This window comes from Geotrypetes seraphini, chromosome 1 (genome assembly GCF_902459505.1).
Source record: "Geotrypetes seraphini chromosome 1, aGeoSer1.1, whole genome shotgun sequence".
Classification (NCBI taxonomy): Eukaryota; Metazoa; Chordata; class Amphibia; order Gymnophiona; family Dermophiidae; genus Geotrypetes; species Geotrypetes seraphini.
The window spans coordinates 39,644,392-39,668,878 of NC_047084.1; the positions used below are offsets into that span (position 1 = coordinate 39,644,392).

The 24,487-nt window shown below is 47.4% G+C and overlaps 1 protein-coding gene across 2 annotated transcripts in view; it reads left to right on the top strand.

Moving 5' to 3' along the window:
- CENPK (centromere protein K) overlaps nucleotides 1–24,487 on the top strand; it is a 94,742-nt gene that overhangs the window by 5,680 nt on the left and 64,575 nt on the right. For both annotated transcript variants that reach the window (XM_033930244.1, XM_033930255.1), the window contains exons 2-3: nucleotides 8,541–8,669; nucleotides 20,457–20,513. In XM_033930244.1, coding sequence (XP_033786135.1) covers nucleotides 8,541–8,669; nucleotides 20,457–20,513 — 186 coding nt within the window. The remainder of the gene's footprint in view (nucleotides 1–8,540; nucleotides 8,670–20,456; nucleotides 20,514–24,487) is intronic.

Genomic DNA, 24,487 nt, shown 5'->3' on the forward strand with positions numbered 1-24,487 from the left:
AGAATTCTGGACGGCAAGCAGCGGACCGAGTGGGGGTGGTTTGAATGGCTCTGGAGAGAGGCTGGCAAGCAGCAGCTGCGGTGGACTGAGGGGAAGCAATTGCACAGCTTCGGGACACTGTCCCTGAAAACGGGACATTTCAGCGTCCCGAAGCTGTGTGTGGGGACAACGGGACAGGGAATCGAAAAACGGGACTGTCCCGTTGAAAACGGGACGTATGGTCACCTTAAGCATGGTGTATATGTGTGACGTCATCCGTGCATGCTCAGATGTGGCCAGAGCTCATTGGGTTTTGGAAAGTCTATCAGGACACCAGACAGTCCTCTTAAAAAGAGGACATGTCTGGGTTTTCCTAGACATCTGGTAACCCTAGATCAGTGGAGGTTCTGTTCTTGGGCCTGTTTTTTTAAACATTTTTATAAGCGATATTGCTTGAAGGGCTGTTGGGTAAGATTTGCCTCTATGGATGATACCAAAATCTGCTATAGAATACACACCCCAGATGGTGTGAATTAACATGAAAAAAGATCTAGCAAAGCTTGAAGAATGGTCTGAAATTTGGCAGCTAAAATTTAATGCTAAGAAATGTAAAAGTCATCCATTTGGGCTGCAAAAACCCGAAGGAATGGTACAGTTGTTTTTTGGGGGTTTTGGGAGGGGTTTTTTTTGGGGGGAGGGGGAGAACTTATGTGCACTTCTTGGTGCTCTTGAGCTGCTGCCACTTGTTTAGTGTGCCATGGCTGGAAATAGTTTGTGAGACACTGCTCTACACCATGATTCTCTCTCATCTCCTTCTCTTCTTCCATTCACTATCTTTCTGCCAGTCCTAGATGAGATTCCAGCTTCATCTCCTTCTTATCTCAAAAATCACTTCCCCTATTTATTATCATTATCTTTCTTTCATAGCACTAATTATTACATGTGTGTGTCCCCCAATAAATTAATGGGACACAAAGTATGCCAGAGAATGTTGTTAAAATGTACTTCAAAAATCTGCGTAATTTATTTTGCAAAATTGTGGCACATTTTCATAAATGTGCATATAATAGATGCAAACTTATAATTTTAATTTTTGGTGGAATTCATTATGTCACATGTACAGAATGGAAAGATCATTAGCTATTCAACATGGAAATTATAAGAACTTTATTAAAATTCGGGAGCCATTAACATCCTTTTGTAATGATTAACGCCATTTTCCTTTGGAAGTATACACCAGTTAGTATAGGGAGGAGGGAGGGTATTCTATTCTATTATGTTCTTACCTATTAATTTTCTTTCCTTTAGACACAGCAGATGAATCCAGAGCCCCACCCTTTCTGGATATTGTCTGTTGGTTTATCTTTTGCAAGTTTCTGAGGTTTTGTTCGAATGGCTAGGAGGTTGTCGAACAGTTTTTTTCTTTTGACGTTTTTGGTTGGAGGGTGTGTGAATGGTGCGTGAGTTCTCCTATGTCTGTTTGAAGTGGATTGAATTATTTAGCTGAAGAAATTAGTTACCCCCTCATCCCACACACATTAATTCTCTTCCATTTTTGTTCCCATTATAAAAAACACTGATAAGTTCCCAGAAAAAAAATACATTAAAATAAGAAGTGAAAACAAAGGCCCCTACAGATGAGAACATAACATAAGAATAGCCTAACTGGGTCAGACCAATGGTCCATCATGCCCAGTAGCCCATTCTCATGGTAGCCAATCCAGGACACTAATACCTGGTCAAAACCCAAAGAGTAGCAACATTCCATGCTACCGATCCAGGGCAAGCAGACACTTCCCCCATGTCTTAATAACAGATTATGGACTTTTCCTCCAGGAATTTGTCCAAATCTTTCTTAAAACCAGCTACACTATCTGCTTTTACCATAACTTCTGGCCACTTCATTTTTAAGTTTAGATCTTTCCTTTCAAACAGAGACCTTGCTAGATGTCAAATACAGCACAAGGTAACTTCACATGGACTTAGCTGTGAAGAAAATGTGAATCTCCTAATACACCCACCATATAGTGCAAAAATGTGCAAAGGTCTGTTTTTTTCTTTCGATCACTACATAGCCTAATGCCACACAAGCAGCGCTGTTACAAACATATTCTGTAGGTCAATGCTAAGGATAACAAAGTTTCCTTCCTTGGACCAGAAGGAGATAAACCACTGGAAGAGATCCCAAAACAACACCCAAAGACCCACTCAGTGTGTGAACCAGTTGAGTGGAGTGGACTAACTGGGGGGTGGAAATGGGCCCGGAGTTTGCTCAGCAGAATTTCCCAGACCACCTCTTCCTCTCAACACATTGACACGCTGCCACCACCACTAGGAACACCTCACTGGGTAGGCCAGCTATGCTATAAACTTTATAAAACACATTATTATATTTTCTTATAAAGCACATATTTTAACTGAACTCTCTGACATCCTCAGCCTTTCCATTCACAAAAATAGAAGGAAGAAAAGTTCCCATTTCCTGCTGTCTCATGTCCCCGGCCTATACAATATTTTTTTTCTGCAGACCCTTCAAAATTCTGACCAAATCCTCGTTTCACTTGCATTATAAAGTACTGAGGATGCCATCTCTCCCCAATCCCAGGTCCTAAAGTCTAAGACAGTAGCGCAAACTATTGCTGCCAGATTCAGGAAAAAAATTTTTGATTCGATTCAGCCTATTGAATTGGTTTTTCAATTCGATTTTCCTGCCCAGTTGGGTGATTTTTTTCAAAACTCCTGGTGGGTTTTATAGCTTTTTCACCCCCTTTGGCTTCTCCTAACCACACTGGCGCTGTGGTGTAAATAAAATAAAGAAACAAAAAGGACTTTTCCTCTCTCTGTTAAATCCTAGCTCACGTTTGCAGTCCAACACCAGCTCTGGCAGGATACACATTTCAAATCTGACATATTATAATCACAAAACAGAAATTAAAATTAATTTTTCTACCTTTTGTTGTCTGGTTATATTTCAAATCTTGTTGGTCCAAGGCTCTGGTTTTCTTCTGATAACTTGCTTCAAGTTTATTAGGATTTTATATACCGCCTATCAAGGTTATCTAAGCGGTTTTTACAATCAGGTACTCAAGCATTTTCCCTCTCTGTCCCGGAGGGCTCACAATCTATCTAATGTGCCAGGGTCTCCTTCTTTCTGCATGCTAACCATCCATCTGCCAACTCTGTCCTCCCTTTCCATTTCCCTTCCCTTCCCAGGAAGTCTAGTATCTTTCCTTTTTTTCATCTCCCTCCACAGATCCACCTTTTCTTAAATACCCTTTCATCCGGCATCTCTCCCTCCTTCCCCACCACCCCAGAGTCCACCATCTCTCCCTTTCTTTTCCTAATTACCCTCCTATCCAGTATCTCTATCCCTCCTCCACACCATCCCTTGTGTCCAATTTCTCTCCCTTTCTGTTCCTTCCCTCCCTAAATCCCATGGTCCATAATCTGTCTCCCTCTCCTCTATTTTCAGACCCATTATTTCTTCCCCCCCCAAAGTTTGGTATATGCACGTCTCTTTGAACACCCCCTTCCCTCCGTGTACTTCTAAATCATGGTCCCCCCCCAAAGGCCTGTCCCCCCTTAAAGGTCTGCCTGTCCCCCCTTGAAGGCCTGCACCCCCCTTGAAGGCCTGTCCCATCCCCTTGTAGGCCTGTCCCCCCCTTGAAGGCCTGCCTGCCTGTCCCCCTCTTGAAGGTCTGCACACCCCGAAGGCCTGCACCCCCCTGAAGGCCTGTCCCCCACTTGAAGGCCTGTCCCACCCCCTTGTAGCTTCTCCCCCCCCCTTGTAGGCCTGTCCCCCCTTGAAGGCCTGCCTGCCTTCCCCCCCCCCCTTGAAGGCCTGCACCCCCTTGAAGGCCTGCACCCCCTTGAAGGCCTGCACCCCCTTGAAGGCCTGCACCCCCTTGAAGGTCTGCACCCCCCCGAAGGCCTGTCCCCCCCTTGAAGGCCTGTCCCACCCCCTTGTAGGCCTGTCCCCCCCTTGTAGGCCTGTCCCCCCTTGAAGGGCTGCCTGCCTGTCTCCCCCTTGAAGGCCTGTCTCCCCCTTGAAGGCCTGACTCCCCCTTGAAGGCCTGCACCCCCCTTGAAGGCCTGCACCCCCTCAAAGGCCTACACCCCCCCCGAAGGCCTGCACCCCCCCGAAGGCCTGTCCCCCCCTTGAAGGCCTGTACCCCCTTGAAGGTCTGCACCCCCCCCAAATTCCTACACCCCCCTGAAGGCCTGCACCCCCCCTGAAGGCCTGCCTGCCCCCCTTGAAGGCCTGCACCCCTTGAAGGTCTGCACCCCCCCCCCCCGAAGGCCTGTCCCCCTTTGAAGGCCTGCCTGCCTGCCTGTCACCCCCCTCCCCCTTGAAAGCCTGACTGCCTGCCCGCCCGCCCCACCCTGAAGGCCTGACGCCCCGACCCACCCCGAAGGACCGCTCGCCCCCCTGGCCTCCCCGCACCACCTATGAAGCAGCCGCAGCAGGATCGCAAAGTCAGCGTCAGCAATCCCTGCGCTGCTTCCTGCGCCACGGTCCCGCCCCTCCTCTGACGTCAGAGGAGGGGCGGGATCGCGGCGCAGGAAGCTGCGCAGGGATCGCTGACGCTGACTTCGCGATCCTGCTGCGGGCTGCTTCACAGGTGGTGCAGGAAGGTCAGTGGGGCGAGCGGTCCTTCGGGGGTGGGGGGGGGGACTGAACGGCAAGGCCGGGAGCACCCCCTTAGGGCTGGCACCCGGGGCGCAACGCCCTCCCCCCCGCCTCCCCCTTGGTACGCCACTGCATATAGGCGTCTAATAAATGAACTGGGCTGTGTCACGAACTGGTTGAGTGGAAGATGACAGAGGGTAGTGGTCGATGTGGGGTTATCATTTTTTGGCTGCAAAAATCCAGACACATGACTCTGTTCCGCCCCAGTCTCCAGCCCAACCCCAACAAACCTCCTCTCTTTTTCCCTAACAAGCTCCAGCCAAGTCTGGAGTGCCTGGAGCATGTGGTTAACGTGACCATTTATTTTTTTCATCAAAACGGGACATCTTAATATTCAGTCCCGCCCCCAATCCCACCCTAGCCCAACCCCCCCAATCCTGCCCTAGCCCCGCCCCCAGTTTCTTCCATTCATTTTTCATGTACACACAATATCTTATTATTTCATAACAGTAACCATAAAATATAAAAAAAAAAAACCACAAAGCACCCTATACCCAAAGAAAATGTTATAATTTATATTTGGGGTTTTTTCAAAGTTATCACCTCAGTAACTATAGAAAAATAGACAAATATAGTGCAAAATATAGACAGCAGATATAAATTCTCAAAACTGACACATTTTGATCACTAAATTGAAAATAAAATCATTTTTCCTACCTTTGCTGTCTGGTGATTTCATGATTCTCTGGCATTTCCTTCTGACTGTGCATTCTTTCTTTAATTTCTTTCTTTCTGCACTCAGGCCCAACAATTGTTCCTTTCTATTTCCTCCCTCCTCCTTATGTCCTTGGTGCCCTCAGTGCCTCCTTCCTATGCCTCCTTCCTATGTCCTTAGTGTCCCCAGTGCCTCCTTCCTATGTCCTTAGTGCCCCTAGATCCAGTGTCAGTTCTCCTTTGTACTTTGTTCCAGGTCGCCCTCTCTCTCCCTCCTCTGTTATGATCTTGCCTCTCTCTGCTCTTCCTTAGGGTCTCTCCCCCTCTGCACCTCCCAAAGTCCTGCTTCTGCCTCCTGTCTTTCTCCTTTGGTCCAGGCCTTTATCTCTCTAGTCTTTCTTCTACTTACAACCCCCCCCCTTTCTCTGCCTCTTTCTCTCCTTCCTTCTTCCCTTCTTCCTATGTCCCCCTCACTGCCTTCCAGCCTTTGTCCCAGCCCCTTCCCCATAGCCAGCCTGCTTACCTTCCTCCCTACCGCGCCCAATTCCACCACCCCCAATCCGCTGCTTGCAGTCCAAAATCCTTCTTCCCTGGCTTCAGGTGACATCATTCAATAGTATGGCCCATTAGAGCTGAAGCTCCGACATGTTTGAGACTCAAAACCTCCCGATTTAGCACTAGCACCCCTTTTCCCAGCCCTTACCAGTGCGTTCCTGCAATTGGAAGAGTGGGGGAGCAGAGTGATGCCGCCAAAAAGAAACCGATGATTGACAAGGTGCCGTTGGGAGGATCGGAGCATAAAGCCCTGCACCGCATGGGAGCGGTTCTAAAATGGTTTGGGTGATAGCGATTCCCAGCTTGAGTCAGGTCAGGATGAACCGTGGGCTGCCTCCTAACTCGGCTGCAATAACGAAAGCCAATCTGCAGCGAGAGGTGGCCAGAAGATTAGGCCCGGAACTTCCTCTCCGACGTCAGAATTGACGTCGGGAAGAAGGATTCTGCCTAATCTTCTGAACCACTTCCTTAATTTGCCCCTTGACTCTGGCCACCTCTCGTTGCAGATCGGCTTTCGTTATTGCAGCTGAGTTAGGAGACGGGAAGAATTCTGGACGGCAAGCAGCGGACCGAGTGGGGGTGGTTTGAATGGCTCTGGAGAGAGGCTGGCAAGCAGCAGCTGCGGTGGACTGAGGGGAAGCAATTGCACAGCTTCGGGACACTGTCCCTGAAAACGGGACATTTCAGCGTCCCGAAGCTGTGTGTGGGGACAACGGGACAGGGAATCGAAAAACGGGACTGTCCCGTTGAAAACGGGACGTATGGTCACCTTAAGCATGGTGTATATGTGTGACGTCATCCGTGCATGCTCAGATGTGGCCAGAGCTCATTGGGTTTTGGAAAGTCTATCAGGACACCAGACAGTCCTCTAAAAAGAGGACATGTCTGGGTTTTCCTAGACATCTGGTAACCCTAGATCAGTGGAGGTTCTGTTCTTGGGCCTGTTTTTTTAAACATTTTTATAAGCGATATTGCTTGAAGGGCTGTTGGGTAAGATTTGCCTCTATGGATGATACCAAAATCTGCTATAGAATACACACCCCAGATGGTGTGAATTAACATGAAAAAAGATCTAGCAAAGCTTGAAGAATGGTCTGAAATTTGGCAGCTAAAATTTAATGCTAAGAAATGTAAAAGTCATCCATTTGGGCTGCAAAAACCCGAAGGAACGGTACAGTTGTTTTTTGGGGGTTTTGGGAGGGGTTTTTTTGGGGGGGGAGGGGGAGAACTTATGTGCACTTCTTGGTGCTTTTGAGCTGCTGCCACTTGTTTAGTGTGCCATGGCTGGAAATAGTTTGTGAGACACTGCTCTACACCATGATTCTCTCTCATCTCCTTCCCTTCTTCCATTCACTATCTTTCTGCCAGTCCTAGGTGAGATTCCAGCTTCATCTCCTTCTTATCTCAAAAATCCCTTCCCCTATTTATTATCATTATCTTTCTTTCATAGCACTAATTATTACATGTGTGTGTCCCCCAATAAATTAATGGGACACAAAGTATGCCAGAGAATGTTGTTAAAATGTACTTCAAAAATCTGCGTAATTTATTTTGCAAAATTGTGGCACATTTTCATAAATGTGCATATAATAGATGCAAACTTATAATTTTAATTTTTGGTGGAATTCATTATGTCACATGTACAGAATGGAAAGATCATTAGCTATTCAACATGGAAATTATAAGAACTTTATTAAAATTCGGGAGCCATTAACATCCTTTGTAATGATTAACGCCATTTTCCTTTGGAAGTATACACCAGTTAGTATAGGGAGGAGGGAGGGTATTCTATTCTATTATGTTCTTACCTATTAATTTTCTTTCCTTTAGACACAGCAGATGAATCCAGAGCCCCACCCTTTCTGGATATTGTCTGTTGGTTTATCTTTTGCAAGTTTCTGAGGTTTTGTTCTACTTGGTAGTTGTATTCTGTTTTATAACCTTTGAACGTGGTTATGGGAAAAGAAATTTATGGGAAAAGAAGTTTTTTGCTTGATAAGCATATTACTGGTTCTGGATGCTTGGGCAAGAAGCAATACTGAAGACACAGGAGGGGTGCCAGCCAATAAGACCACCTGTTAATCAGTTTCTCTATCTCCACCTGCTGGTAGATGTGTGCTATCCCACTGGTCTCTGGATGCTATCCCACTGGTCTCTGGATTTATCTGCTGTGTCTAAAGGAAAGAAAATTAACAGGTAAGAACATAATTTTTCCTTCCTTAGCAACAACAGCAGATGAATCCAGAGACCAGTGGGATGTAACAAAGCAATCCTCAATCTGGGTGGGAAGCGACCGTTGCCTCCGAAAGGACCAAAGCCCCAAAGGCAGTTTCTGCATGCACTACCACATGCAATCAATGCTTAGAAAAGGTATTCTCAGAAGATGTAGTAGCCTCACGACAAATCTCCTATAAGGAAAACCCCTGGACTCAGCCCAGGAAGTAACCATTGCTCTGGTTGAATGAGCATGAACTTCTTCCGACAATCACTTCTCTGCCATCAAGTACACAAAAGCAATGGTCTCATTGACCCATCGAGCGATGGAAGCTTTGGATGGTGTATTACAGTATAGTACCTTCTATTAAATAAAACACATCTGATTTGTAAAACCATTGTCATTAAATTAATAATAACTTTAGAATATTTTGGCTTCCTTTTTTAGGCTGAGGAACTAGCAAAGCATATGTCATTGTATCAGCATGATATTGCTCCGGATATCACATCTCATGCTCAGTGCTCTGTGGATGAACTCCTTGATGAATGTGATAAGAAATGGAGACAGATGGAGGAGGTAAGCAAATCAACAGTGATCATATTTAAAATGAGATGGGGAAGCTAGTGCTTGGGTAAACAGAAGCATGCTCAGAAAAAAAAAAATCTGTAAAATGTAACACAGGACTTTTTAGCGATAGTAAAAAGTTTGGGTAACTGTCTTTTACTTTTTATTTTTACATTGCCTCTGAGGCATAAAAAAGCATTATGGAAGTATCTGGTTCATTAGTCTTGTATTTCCTAGTTGTAGAACAAAAGTTCTCAACTCTGTCCTTGGGACACACCTAAGCAGTTAACTTTTCAGAATACCCAGAATAAATATGCATGAATACCCATTGTATTCCAGTCTATCTCATGCATATTCATTGTGGATATCCTAGAAATCTGACTAGGTATGTACAGAGGATTGGATTGAGAAGCCAAGAGAGGTCTTGTTGCAGGTACCCATGTCTGTGTCATTCTCTAATAGGAAGTTCTTATAACTATAAAGCACCTAGATACTGTGATGCTCTTTGTATTTGGCTTGCTAAAAGCAATAACTAAATTGCAAGAAGTCCAGAATGCGACAGCTAAAGACTTTTAAAATTTTTTTTTATATACGAGTGTCTGTTGGGAGACTGTGCCTCCTTTGTTAATTAAGATATAATTAATTTGTTGTTGCCAGCCAGATAATATTTATAGGCTCTAGCTTGATGCTCTTTGGGTACTGAACCTCCTTATTTGGTATAATCCTGCAATAGGAATGGTATGCTGAACCTTGGCGTACTCTGTCTTTCTGCAGGTGAACATGAAAGGTGTCTTCTTTTTTATTTTGCAATAGTTTAATCGCGGTCTTTTTTGTGAAATCAGAAATCCCTTTTGATTATGGTCTACTCTGCCTGTGTGGAGAGGAGCAGATTTAAAATCTGCAGCTGGCAGATATATCCCTTGGGAACCTAGGTAGGCCAAGCCTGCTGAAGATTAGTGGAGTTCAGGGTCCATACCCCTGGTGTTTGCTTGCCCCTTTAACTTGTCATGGGCTGGAATGCAGGTTGTTTAGGCACTAATAGTGTCCCTTCAGGACACTCATGGTTTCGGCTGTGGGGGAAAGGGTTGAGGGTTGGTCTGTGGAGGTTCAACCGACAGCCTGAAGATCCCAGTGAAATGGCTGAATGACTGGAAACAGAGGGCCTCTCCTAGAACCGCTACACCTGAGAGGAACCGAAGCAGGCAGCAGCAGCACCATTTCCCCAGGCTTTGAGAGCCTGTGGAAAAAATAGAGGGGGGAGGTTCTTCAAAAGCTGTTTTTAACTGTTGTACAATTAGGGTCTTGGTCTCCCTCTCCTAAAATCTTGGGTTTTTGAGGTTTTTGGTCGGCCCTAAGGTGATTTTTAGCACTAAAATTCAAATTCACCAGCTCCAATTGATTTCAGAATGCTACAATAAGACACTAATAGAAGATTGTAAATGACGTGACTTCACTGACTAACAGTAAAATAAAGGGGCTATCTCCCAGGGATATCTCTAAGTACACCTTCCTCAAAGGATATCACACAATGTGATACCTTTCAGTGAGCATTTTCCGGAGTGGTCCCCATACTGTGGAATGCACTCTTTGAAAGGCTTCACTTAACACAAGCCTTGTCAGTGTTCCACAGACGTCTACTAAATAAACTGAGTGCCCTCGGGATGGGCCCCAAAGTGATGGGCTGGTCAAGAACTGGTTGAGTGGAAGACGACAGAGGATAGTGGTAAATGGAGATTGCACTGAGGAAAGGGATGTTACCAGTGGTGTGCCTCAAGGTTCTGTTCTTGGGCCTGTTCTTTTTAACATTTTTATAAGCAATATTGCTGAAGGGCTGTCAGGTAAAATTTGCCTCTTTGCAGATGATGCTAAAATCTTTAATAGAGTAAACATCCTGGATGGTGTGAATAACATGAAGAAAGACCTAGTGAAGCTTGAAGAATGGTCTGAAATTTGGCAGATAAAATTTAATGTTAAGAAATGCAAGGTCATGCATTTGGGCTGCAAAATCCCGAAGGAATGGTACAGTTTAGGGGGTGAAGAACTTATGTGCACGACAGAAGAGCAGGACTTGAGTGTGATTGTATGTGATGATCTTAAGGTGGCCAAACAGGTTGAAAATGTGATTGCAAAAGCTAGGAGGATGCTAGGGTACATAGGGAGAGGTATAGCCAGTAGGAAAAAGGAGGTATTGATGCCCCTGTATAAGACTGGTGAATCCTCATTTAGAATATTGTGTACAGTTCTGGAGACCAAACCTTCAAAAAGATGTAAAAAGGATAGAGTCTGTACAGAAGAAGGCTACTAAAATGGTGTGTGGTCTTCGTCATAAGGCGTATGGGGACAGACTTAAAGATCTCAATATGTTTACTTTAGAGCAGGCATGTCCAACTTCAAACAGGTCGTGATCTACTTTTTCCTGCCAAAAGTGCCGGTGATCTACCACCATGAAAATTAAGTTTAAAATTTAGTTTCAAATTAAATTTTAACCCAATAAAGTTGGAGAATTCTCTTCCCCCGCCCCCCCCCCCCCCCCCCATTTTTAATGAACATTCTGTCATTTACTTGGATGTGAACAGCTGTTAAGCAAATTAAGCAAAAAACAAAACAGAGAGACGAAGATCCAGGAAGAACTGCGAGGGGAAATGGAAAGTACATTTTTTCTTCAAGTTTTATTGAATAATAACTTTCTTTAACTTTTATTGAGCAATTTGTGTTAAATTTAGGTCAAATATTGATCCAGGCTAATCTTGCACAATCTTTAATATTTTGTTCTTGCTCATTAGTGAGACATCTGAACCTGCATTTCATCCACCAGCTTTTTGAAGTTGGGTGAATATTGCGTGAGGGCCAGTCTCAGGGAATCCTGGAGATGTTCATCTGTCATGTTGGAACGTTGTGTACTCTTTGTCATTTTCAGATGGGAAAATGCAGAGTCACACAAATAAGTTGAACTGAAACAGGAGTGTACAGCTTCATTGCATCTTCTCAAGTTGGGAAATTTGTCTCTAGGCACTAGCTTCCAAAACGATTCTTGCTTAGCACAGATCTTGAGAAAAGTGTCATTTTTAAGGGTTAATATTTCGTTTTGAAGAGATGGCTTGTTCAATGAGTAATTTTGACTGATAGCAGCTGCAGTTTATCCCAGGACAAGCAGGCAGGTATTCTCAGTAGTGGGTGATGTCATCCGACAGAGCCCCGATACGGACATCTCACAAGCATATTTTGCTTGAAGAAACTCAGAAGTTTCGAGATGCCCGCACCGCGCATGCGCCAGTGCCTTCCCGCCCGATGGTCCGGGCGTGTCTCCTCAGTTCTTTTCTTTCTGCGGAGCTGAGAAGTTTTACTTCGATTCTGCGCTGACTGAATTCCCGTTTTTTGCCTTCTACTTGCCGCGGTTTTGAGTTCTTTTTACTCTTATCGTGTGTTTTATTTCTTTTCTTTCTTTTTCTAAAAAAAAAAATATTTCTTCCGGCAATTCGGCTGGGTCGGCTGCGTGGCTCAGGCCCCGCTCCTTTGATCTCGCGGCGGAGCTTTTTCGGCCTATGTCCCGGCCAATTACCGGTTTTAAAAAGTGTAGCAAGTGCCAGCGCGCGATTTCGCTGACGGACCCGCATCGACGCTGCTTGCAGTGTCTTGGTCCAGAACATTTCCCAAAATCGTGCCAGCCTTGTTCCACTCTTACAGCGCGGGCGTTTAAGCGTCGCTGTTTTTTGTGGGAGTTGATGTTCAAAATGGAAGCTGCGAAAAAACCTTCAGCTTCGACTTCAGCTGCCGCTTTGCCTGCCCATGCGAAGCCCGCCACCACTCCTACTGCTCCGGGTCTCCTGAAGCCGGCTTCGTTTGTCCCGGTTTCGACCCCGACTTCGGCGCCGGTGCCTTCCACCGTCTCCTCGGATCAGGTACCGCCTTCTACCATTCCACCCGTGGTTATCAAAGTGCCAAAAGCTTCTAAGCAAAAGCACTCGACCACGAAGGAGCGCGAAGACCGTACTGGAGGACCCCCTTTCGGTGCGGGTCCCTCCATATCTGCTTCGTTGCGGTCCCTTTTGGAGGCTCAGTTTGTCGAGCTCATGCACACCATGGGACCCAACTTAATTGCCTCCATCCAGGGTGACCTCCCGATTCCGGGGGGTGGACCGCCCCTCCTCCTCCTCCTCCTCGCCGGTTGGTCTTGCTGCTTGGCGAGGAGGAACAGCGTGTGGCGGCCGGTCCCTCGAGGTGGGCCTCCTTTAGTGACATGCCCCCTTTAGAGCCCGTCACCCCTCCAGACGAAGAGGTCTGGCATACCTCTTCGGGTAATCGAAGCCCTGGGCATCGCAAGTCTCAGGAAGAGTTCTTCCGCACTCCTTACCAGGCCTGGACTGCATCTCGAGAGGCGTCGAATCTCCCGCCTCTTCGCTCCACGGCCTCGAGTCCCATCTACTCGCTAGAGGCGTCGGGGACCATGCTAAGCATCGTCATTCTAGATCCCCCTCCAGACACCGAGAGGGGCATTGGTCCAGGCATTCCTCACAGCAATCCTCGCGGCACTCTGAAGTTTCACCGCAGAAGAAGCTGCCGCGCCTAGGGTACTCTTCATCAGACATGTCTCCTCCGCAGGGGCCGGAGTTCGAGGAACCGTCTACCTCTTATTCTCCCTGTCGATCCCAGGTCTCTGTGGATCCCGAGGCCTCAACTTCGTCCAGTCCTTCTCGGAGGCCTGTGCTGGCGGATCAATTGTCTTTTTCTTCTTTCCTCCGGCAGATGGCGGATGACCTGGACATTACCTTGGACACCGGTTCTCGGTACTCCAAGGAATACCTCGACACCATGCATTTGCCTAATCCTCCTGCGGAGTCTCTTCGCCTGCCTCTGCATAAACTACTCGATCAAACGTTTATGAGATGTTTTGAAACGCCATACTCCATTCCTGTGGTCCCGGGCAAGCTGGATGCACGTTACTGCACGGTTCATCACAAAGGGTTCGAGGGCTCCCAACTATCTCACCAATCCCTGCTGGTCGAATCCTCCCTCAAGCGGTCTCATCCGTCCAAGGTGTACGCCTCGGTGCCTCCGAGTCGCGAGGGCAGGACAATGAATAAATTTGGGAGGAGAATATACCAGAACTCGATGATGGCTTCCCGAGTTCTGAATTATACTTTTCATTTTGCATCTTATTTGGAATTCTTCCTGCCTGTGCTTCGGAAGTTCACACCTTACATTGAGTCTCAGGCTCGCTTTGAATTCGAGGAAGTGGTGGCCTCGCTCTCCCAGCTACGTCTCCAGTTGATGCAATCCTCTTACGATGCCTTTGAGCTTTCGGCACGGGCGGCCACCTGTTCCGAGGCTATGCGTCGTTTGGTATGGCTTCGGACCATTGACATGGACCCGAACATCCAGGACAGACTTGCCAATGTCCCTTGTGCGGGAGCGGATTTATTCGACGAGTCCATCGAGACTGTGACGAAAAAGTTATCTGACCATGAAAAGTCTTTTCAGTCCATCCTTCGGCCCAAACCTAAGCCTCAACAGTCTCGACCTGCTAGACCACCCTTGATCTATCAGCGGCGTTACACTCCAAGGCAGGCTCCAGCTGCGAGGCAACCAGCGAAGAGACAGCCTCCTCAGAAGGCTCAGCAGAAACCTCAGCCTTCTACTGTCCCCAAGGCTCCTCAGCCTTTTTGACTCTCTCTCAGGGAGCATAACCAACCTCGTTCTGCATCCTTCTGTCTTCCCCATCGGGGGTCGCCTCCATCATTTCTTTCATCGCTGGGAGGCTATTACCACCGACCTATGGGTCCTTTCCATCGTAAAAGAAGGATACTCTCTTCAATTTCATTGAGTCCCTCCGGACCACCCTCCAAGAGAGTATCCTTCCAATTTGACACAGACCGCCCTTCTTCTTCAGGAAGCTCAAGCTTTGCTCCAGCTTCGGGCCTTCGAGCCGGTCCCTGTGGACCAACACAACCGGGGTTTCTACTCCCGGTACTTCCTCGTCCCGAAGAAGACGGGCGACCTGCGACCCATCTTGGACCTTCGGGTCCTCAACAAGTTCTTGGTCAAGGAGAGGTTTCGCATGCTGACCCTTGCTTCCCTCTACCCCCTCCTCGAGCAGAACGACTGGTTATGCTCTCTGGATCTCAAGGAGGCCTACACTGACATTCCCATTCAACCGGCCTCTCGCAAGTTCCTCAGATTTCGGGTGGGACATCTTCATCTGCAGTATCAAGTGCTTCCATTCGGCCTGTCCTCGTCTCCCAGAGTCTTTACGAAGTGTCTGGTAGTGGTGGCCGCTGCGCTCCGGAACAGGGGTCTTCAGGTATTTCCCTACCTCGACGACTGGCTCATCAAGGCCCCCTCAGCTCCAGCGGTCATTTCGGCGACCCTGGCTACAATTTGCTTCCTGCAGAGTTTAGGCTTCGAGATCAACTTCCCCAAATCTCATCTACAGCCTACCCAGTCTCTCCCCTTCATCGGGGCGGTCCTGGATACCATTCGACTCCGAGCATTCCTTCCTCCTCAGCGCATGGATGCTCTTCTTCATCTCTGCCAGTCTGTGTCTTCTCGCCAGTCCATCTCAGCGAGACACATGATGGTCCTCCTGGGCCACATGGTCTCTACAGTTCATGTGACGCCTTTTGCCAGACTCCATCTCAGAATTCCTCAGTGGACCCTGGCTTCTCAATGGACTCAGGTGTCAGACCTATTGACTCGACACATCATAGTCACTCCTGCTCTTCGGCAGTCTCTACTTTGGTGGATGACCTCTTCGAATCTATCCAGAGGTTTGCTGTTTCACACTCCTCTCCACCAGAAGGTTCTCACAACCGATTCATCGACCTATGCCTGGGGAGCTCATCTGGATGGTCTTCGCACTCAGGGATTCTGGACCAGTGCAGACCGACTCCATCAAATCAATCTTCTGGAGCTCAGAGCCATCTTCAATGCTCTTCAAGCTTTTCAACATCTGCTTCACGACATGGTGGTCCTCATTCGCACAGACAATCAGGTCGCCATGTATTATGTCAACAAGCAGGGAGGCACGAGCTCGGCCTCCCTCTGCCAAGAAGCTCTCAGAGTCTGGGATTGGGCGGTACGCCACAACGCCTTCCTCAAAGCTGTCTACATTCAGGGGAAGGACAATGTCTTAGCGGACAACTTAAGTCGTCTCCTCCAGCCTCACGAATGGACACACCATTCCAAGCCCCTTCATCAGATTTTTGCACAGTGGGGGACGCCTCAGATAGACCTCTTTGCTGCTCCCCACAACTTCAAACTGCCTCAGTTTTGCTCCAGGATCTACACTCCTCATCGCCTCGAGGCAGATGCCTTTCTGCTGGATTGGGGGAATCGCTTTCTGTATGCGTTTCCTCCATTTCCTCTCATTCAAAAGACTCTGGTCAAGCTGAAATCCGACCATGCCACCATGATTCTAATAGCTCCTCGGTGGCCCAGACAACCTTGGTTCTCCCTTCTACTTCAACTCAGCAGCAGGGAGCCATTCCTTCTTCCAGTGTTTCCTTCACTGCTTACTCAGCATCAGGGATCTCTACTTCATCCCAACCTGCAGTCTCTCCACCTGACAGCTTGGTTCCTCTCAACGTAACTCCTCACCAGTTTTCCCAGGCAGTGAGGGATGTCTTGGAGGCTTCCAGGAAGCCTGCTACTCGTCTATGCTACTTCCAAAAATGGACTAGATTTTCTTCATGGTGTGTTTCCAATTCTAAGGAGCCTCAGCGAGCCTCCCTATCCTCTGTATTGGACTATCTTCTACACCTGTCTCAGTCTGGTCTCAAGTCTACATCTATTCGAGTCCACCTGAGTGCGATTGCGGCTTTCCATCAGCCTCTACAAGGGAAACCTCTCTCTGCTCATCCTGTGGTTTCCAGATTTATGAAAGGACTTTTCCATGTCAATCCTCCTCTCAAACCTCCTCCAGTGGTTTGGGATCTCAATGTTGTCCTTTCTCAGCTTATGATACCTCCTTTTGAGCCTCTCAACAAGGCTCCACTAAAATTTCTCACTTGGAAAGTGGTTTTTCTAGTGGCCCTCATGTCTGCTCGCAGGGTCAGTGAGCTTCAGGCCTTAGTGGCGGATCCACCTTTCACAGTATTCCATCATGACAAGGTTGTCCTCTGCACTCATCCGAAATTCCTGCCTAAAGTGGTCTCTGAATTTCATCTCAACCTATCCATTGTACTTCCAGTGTTTTTTCCAAAGCCTCATTCTCATCCTGGAGAATCAGCTCTTCATACTCTGGACTGTAAACGTGCTTTGGCTTTCTACCTGGATCGCACCAAACCACACAGAACTGCTCCTCAACTTTTCGTCTCCTTTGATCCAAACAAGTTGGGATGACCTGTATCGAAGCGCACCATCTCCAACTGGATGCCGGCTTGTATCTCTTTCTGCTATGCCCAGGCTGGATTACCCCTTCCCTGTAAGGTCACAGCCCATAAGGTCAGAGCAATGGCAGCCTCTGTAGCCTTCCTCAGATCGACACCGATTGAGGAGATTTGTAGGGCTGCCACTTGGTCCTCGGTTCATACATTCACCTCTCATTATTGTCTGGATACTTTCTCCAGAAGGGATGGACAGTTTGGCCAAACAGTGTTACAAAATTTATTCTCCTAAGTTGCCAACTCTCCCACCATCCCATTGAGGTTAGCTTGGAGGTCACCCAGTACCTTTTTAATTATGTAACTTTACCCTTCCCTTCCCTTTTTACCATCACTTTCAAGTTCATCCAGTTCATGTCCTTAATGTACACTTTCTTTAACTCCTTTTATAAATATAATCTTTTATCCCTATTTTTAACATTTTATTGTAAACTAGCTAGATACTAGTTGATGGTCGGTATATTAAAAGTTAATAAACTTTAACTTAAACTTGAAACTTGGCACAGGGGTGTTCTGCCTATTTTTGGGTAAGGGCAGGGTATTGGTTTGGTGGAGTCTGGGGAGGGGGGTCAGCCTGGTGATGCTTTTTTATGAAGAGGATTGTCGTATGTAACGCACATACAACATCTGTGTCATAAAAAAAAAGATGTTCTAACAGTGATGGGAGGCTGCTTCCCCTGTCACAGCTTTTAGGGCTTTGTGCATGTGTCAATCGTTCACTGAGCAATTTGCTGCTCGATAATTGGCCAGAGAATCGGCCAACAGCAATCCAGTCAGTATCTTTAGTGCATCTAGCCTATGCTCCTTTGGGTGTCTTTAGCATTTAACATGTGCTACCACGGTAACACCTATTGATGAATTCCCCTCTTAGTGAAGTTACAAGTAAAATTACCCAATACTGCAGATGTGTTTTATCTATGTTTTGTTTTAAATTAAAAATGTTAATTGAAAGAAATTAATTACTTGTTACCAGTGTTCCCTCTAAGCGGGCGGGTGTTGTGAGCAAACTTTTTTCACCGTGAGCCAAAAATATCGGGCGCCAGCAAGTTATGAGCCAACTCGCCCGATTCTCCTCTCGCCGCCCTGCCATCTGCCGTACGCCTCTTCCGATTGTGCGCTGTGACGAGAAACGTGTGCGCTGCGATGTAATATTTTGTGCGCCAGCGCAGCTTAGCGGGAACACTGGTTCAAATGGTTTTATTTATTTCCCCAAATTTATTTTTGTTATACGCATTGAAAATATTTGATATTGCGTTTAAATCAAAATCTCAATAAACTTGAAACGAGTGCCCATGAGATTGTGGGAGGGTTAAATACTCAAAACTTAGAAGTTTTTGCTACGCCAGCTTTCTGGTATCTTTACATACAGTGGCGTACCTAGCATATGTAACATCCGGGGCCCATCATTTTTTGGCACCCCCCCCATCTGTAAGAAAAACATGATTTTTAGTAACAAACCACACGTCACACATGAGTACCTAGGAAAAGGCAGCATCTTACATATTGCAGTGAGCAGTACATCAATACACCCATTGTAAAACTAAACAAGCCAGACCAGCACAGATCAATCCTACACCGTCAATCCTAACAGAAAACACACAGAACACAGAAAACACCTTCGCCTAGTAAGGAATATGTAATCACAAACTAACCCCTCCCTCTTTTACAAAACTGTAGTGTGGATTTTAGCTACGGAGGTAACAGCTCTGATGCTCATAAAATTCTGAGCATCAGAGCTGCTACCACCAAGGCTGGTGCTAAAAACGCTTCACAGTTTTGTAAAAGGGGGGATAAAATAAAAATACATAGACAAAGGTTAAATTGAACCAGCAAGAAGCTGGACTCTGCATACAATGCTTCACAGAAACAGTGACACATGTCTCCTAAAGCAATAAATAAATAGAAATTTTTTTCTACCTTTGTCTTCTGTGGTTTCTCCTTTCCTCATCTTCTTGTAACTCTCTTCCTTCCATCCACTGTCTGCCGTCTCTCTTCCCCTATATGGCATCTTCTCTCCTTCTATGCCCCTTCCAGAAACTGTATGCCTCCCCCTTCCATCTCTCCTTTCACCCCATTGGTCTGGCATCTCTCTCCTCGCCTTCCCTCTCCCACACCTCTCCTCATAGTCTGGTATCTCCCCTTCCCTGATTCTCTGGCATCTCTCTCCTTTCCTTTTCTTCCATCTTTCGCTCCCCCTCCATGCTCTCACATCTCCCCCTTCCTTTTCCCTTAGACTGGCATACCTTCCTCCTACGCTCCAAGCCCTGGCATCTCCTTTAATTCCCTCCCTCATCTTCCTTCTCCCTCCAGCTGGGTACCGCAACACTCTTCCCTGCAGCTCTGCACTTCCCCACAATTGCCATGCTTCGGTTCCTCTTCTTCCTTCCTTCCTCCCCCCCCCCCCCCGCGGGACCCTGCGGCACCATCAACTCTTACTCCCTCTAATGTCGGCCCTGCAGCTCCAGACTTCCTCGCACCTTCTCCCCTCCCCCTTTGGATCGCTATTATTTTAAATGTTATAGCCGCGGAGCTGTATCCATCAGTGGAGATGTCTAACCTCGGCCTGCCCCGGAACTCTTACTGCAACAGTGACTTCCTGTTCCTGCCTAGACGGGCGGCTGCTGCAGTAAGAGTTCCGGGGCAGGCCGAGGTTAGACATCTCCACTGATGGATACAGCTCCGCGGCTATAACATTTAAAATAATAGCGATCCAAAGGGGGAGGGGAGAAGGTGCGAGGAAGTCTGGAGCTGCGGGGCCGACATTAGAGGGAGTAAGAGTTGATGGTGCCGCAGGGTCCCGCGGGGGGGGGGGGGGAGGAAGGAAGGAAGAAGAGGAACCGAAGCATGGCAATTGTGGGGAAGTGCAGAGCTGCAGGAGCTGTTATAGCCGCGGAGCTGTATCCATCAGTGGAGATGTCTAACCTCGGCCTGCCCCGGAACTCTTACTGCAGCAGCCGCCCGTCTAGGCAGGAACAGGAAGTCACTGTTGCAGTAAGAGTTCCGGGGCAGGCCGAGGTTAGACATCTCCACTGATGGATACAGCTCCGCGGCTATAACATTTAAAATAATAGCGATCCAAAGGGGGAGGGGGGAAGGTGCGAGGAAGTCTGGAGCTGCAGGGCCGACATTAGAGGGAGTAAGAGTTGATGGTGCCGCAGGGTCCCGCGGGGGGGGAGGAAGGAAGGAAGAAGAGGAACCGAAGCATGGCAATTGTGGGGAAGTGCAATCCCCCCAATGCGTCCCCTTACCTTTGCGACGCGTGTGTGCGCTGTGAAGAGAAACTTGTGCGCTGCGATGTAATATTTTGTGCGCGAGCGCAGGCCAGCGCAGCTTAGCGGGAACACTGCTTGTTACCTTTTTCTCTTATTTAGAGAAACCAAAATATTGAGGAAAGCTAATGAAATTTTTTTTATGTGTCTAGTTTCAGAACAAGCTAACCCTACTAGGTACTGAAACGGTTTCAGAATCTGATGCTCAGGTAAAATCTACTTTTCTAATACATTTTTATCTTAGAAGTTTTTAAGATTAAGCAATATTTGTTTCTATTGCATCCTATATAATAAAACCCTAGCCACGCATGCACACTTACCTGCGTGCTTCCATGATCTGTGATCAGTAGGTCCGTGGCCAGCAGGAGTGTGGATGGGGCGGCCAGGCAACTCGGAGACACACAGCACAGCCGGCGACTCCCCCTCTCCCGCCCTCACTCACCGCCAAAACCACCACCGCCAAAGCCTCCTCCTTCTGCCCAGCTCACCCGCGTTTAAATTAAAAGAAAAGCGCTGCACCGCACTAACACTGGCCTCGCCATCTTCTGTCCACTGTGGCCTGCCCTCTCTGACTACTTCCTGTTTCTGCTAGGGTTGGCCGCAGTGGATAGAAGATGCTAAAGCCAGCGGTAGTGCGGCACAGCGCTTTTCTATCAATTTCAATGCGGCGGCTGGGGAAAATGATGCTGCTGCACAGGGAAGGCCGGGAAATGCTGCTGCTGCTGCACAGGGAAGTGTGTGTGTGGGGGGAGAAAAATGCTGCTTCTGCACAGGGAAGGGTGGGAAATGCTGCTGCTGCACAGGGAAGTGTGTGTGTGTGGGGGGAAAAATACTGCTTCTGCACAGGGAAGGGTGGGAAATGCTGCTGCTGCATAGGGTAGTGTGTGTATGGGGGGGCAGGACCGCGGGAAGGGGGGGTAAGGGAAATACTACTGCTGCACAGGGAAGTGGTGTGGGGGGAGCGAAAGCTGCTTCTGTGGCTGCTGCATAGGGAAGTGGGGGGGGGATCAAAATGCTGCTGTACAGGGAAGTAGGGTGGGGGGAAATGCTGCTGCACAGGGACATGGAGGGGGAGGGAATACTGCTGTGGCTGCTGCACTGGGAAGTGGGGGGAAAGAAATACAGACAGCTAGCACCCGTTAATGTAACGGGCTAAAATACTAGTTAGATATATATTTTGATGAAGCATATAGACTTTTTAAAATTTCTTTAAGTAAAAATAAACACTATTGATTTGTATTGGTAGTACTAGAACAGTCTTATTTTGATTTAGATAAAAGCATGCGCAAGGAACAGCCAAACAAAGCAGATAGTACTGTAATGCTGCCTTCCTTGGGTATATAATTTTATTTCAGAAATTAAGGGCCTCTTCTATCAAACTGCGCTAGCAGTTTTTAGTGCAGAGAGCCGTGCTGAATGGTCCGTGCTGCTCCCGACGCTCATAGGAACTCTATCAGCGTCGGGAGCAGTGCGGCTCACCACGCTACAAACTGCTAGCATAGTTTGATAGAAGAGGCCTCAAGTGTTTATAAGAATATCCATAATGGGTAAGACCATCTAGCCCAGTATCCTGCTTCCAACAGAGGCTAATCCAGGCCAGAAGTATCTTTCAGAAACACAAATAGTAACAATATTCTATGCTACCGATCCCAGAGCAAGCAGTGGCTTCCCTGTATCTGTCTCAGTAGCAGTTTATGGCACTTTAAATCCAGGAACTGGCCCAAGCCTTTTTTAAATCCAGCTGCACTATTACCACTTTTTTTCTGGTAATGAGTCCCAGAGCGTAATGATTTGTTGAGTGAAAAAATATTTTCTCCAGTAGAGGTCTCTTGATCGTTAACAACTCTCTGGGTGTGACCCTGTCGCCCATGTTCTCAAACAAAGCGTCTTCTACTGAGCACGAGAGTCTGGCCTCAACCCATTCCACAGCCAGGCATGGGGAAGGGTAAATCGTAGGTGGAGACATTGACACGTCTGGTCCCAAGGCGGTGGAAGCTCCCTCTTCCAAACCGCCAGCAGGAGCACCTTCCAATGGCTTACTCAAAAACTTGATTGCTGAGCCGGCAACGATGTTTGCGAAGGCGGCAACAACAGTATCACCTTCACACTGCCTTTGTGCTTAGAATAAGGCATCATTAAGGAAACATTTTGAAGAAACAGCTCTAGCAGCTCCCAACCTCAGAACATTTGCAGCCTCAGTCTGATATCTTGCCTTGCCCCGACCCCGATTTCTGTTGTAATGTAGTATGAATCTATTATATCTGTGAATAACAGTCCTTTGGGATTGGCTTTCCCAACCCCTTGGAAACCAACTCATTTGGGGTCTGAGTCCCACACTAATGGGCCAAGCACTGGATAGTCAACAGTGACTTTGCTCCCTTGGTGGGTCTGACAGTAGTAGCTGTTGACAGCAAGCTTTGGTTCTGTTCTTGGAGAACAATGGAAAGACAGTAAAGTTGACCCAAAAGGAAAAGAAGGCTTGCAGAATAGCCCCTTTCTTGAACTTCCAGTGTAACTATGCTCACATTAACCCTTTCCAAGTCACTTCATTGGCTCCCTATCTGTATCTGCATACAGTTCAGATATCTCTTCTTGACTTACAAATGCATTCATTCTGCAGCTTCTCAGTATCTATCCACTCTTCTTTACCTATACCCCTCCCTAGGAACTCCATTCATTGGGTAAATCTCTCTGTTATCTATACTCTATTCCTTCACTACCAACTTCAGGCTCTGTACCTTTTATCTTGCTGTGCCTGGAATAGACTTCCTGAATTGGTATGTCAAGTTCCATCTCTGGCTATATTCAAATCTAAGCTAAAAGCTCACCTCTTGAGACTGCTTTAAATTCCTAACTCAATATTCATCTATTCATCAGTAACCATATCTGTTTTAATTATTCCCACAGTAAATTATTCCATAATCCACTTTATCCCAGGACAAGCAGGCAGGTATTCTCACTAATGGGTGACGTGATCCAATGGAGCCCCAATGTGGACGCCTCATAAGCATTTTTGCTTGATGAAACTCGAAGTTTTGAGTCGCCCGCACCACGCATGCGCGAGTGCCTTCCTGCCCAGACCAGGGCGCGTCTCCTCAGTTCTTACTTTTCCGCGGAGCCGAGAAGTCCGTCTTCGACTCTCTGCGTGAAGATTTTAACTTGTGCCTTCTAAAGTCCGCAGTTTTGGGTTATTTTTCTCTTAATTGCTGATTTTCGTCGTCTTTTCTTGTTTTCAAAAAAAAAAAAAAAAATTTCTTCCATCCGTTCAACCGGGCAGGCCACGTGGCCGCAGCCCCACGGCTTCGATCTTGCAGCGGAGCTTTTCCGGCCTATCACTGGTTTTTAAAAGTGTGCCAAATGCCAGCGCGCGATTTCGCTTACGGACCCTCATCGACACTGTATTCAGTGTCTTGGGCCTCAACACCTTCCGAAATCGTGCCGGCCTTGCTCCACACTCACTGCACGTGCTTTCAAGCGCCGTTGCGTTTTGTGGGAGTCGCTGTTCAGCATGGAGTCCTTGATGGAGCAGTCTGCATCGAAGGGCCCCTCACCTTTGACTTCATCCGCTGCTCCCCAGCTTTCCACCTCTGCGGCGCCGAATCTCATCAAGCCTGCATCGTTCGTGCCGGCCCCGACTCCAGCGCCTGCTGCGATGCCTTCCTCAGTCTCTTCAGATCAGGTAGCACAGCCACCATGATTCTGATTGCTCCACGGTGGCCCAGACAACCTTGGTACTCCCTTCTACTTCAACTCAGCAGCAAGGAGCCCTTCCCTCTACCAATGTTTCCATCACTGCTTACATAGCATCAGGGGTCTCTACTTCATCCCAACCTGCAGTCTCTACACCTGAAAGCTTGGTTCCTCTCAATGTAATCTCTCTACAGTTTTCTCAACCTATGAGAGACGTCCTAGAAGCTTCAAGAAAACCTGCTACTAGACAATACTACCACCAAAAGTGGACTAGATTCTCTACTTGGTGTTTTTCTCATCATCATGAGCCACAACACTCCTCCTTGTCTTCAGTTTTAGACTATCTTTTGCACCTTTCTCATTCTAGCCTCAAGTCTACATCGATACGAGTCCATCTTAGTGCAATTGCTGCTTTCCATCAGCCTCTTCAAGGGAAACCACTCTCTGCTCATCCGGTGGCTTCCAGATTCATGAAAGGACTTTTCCATGTCAA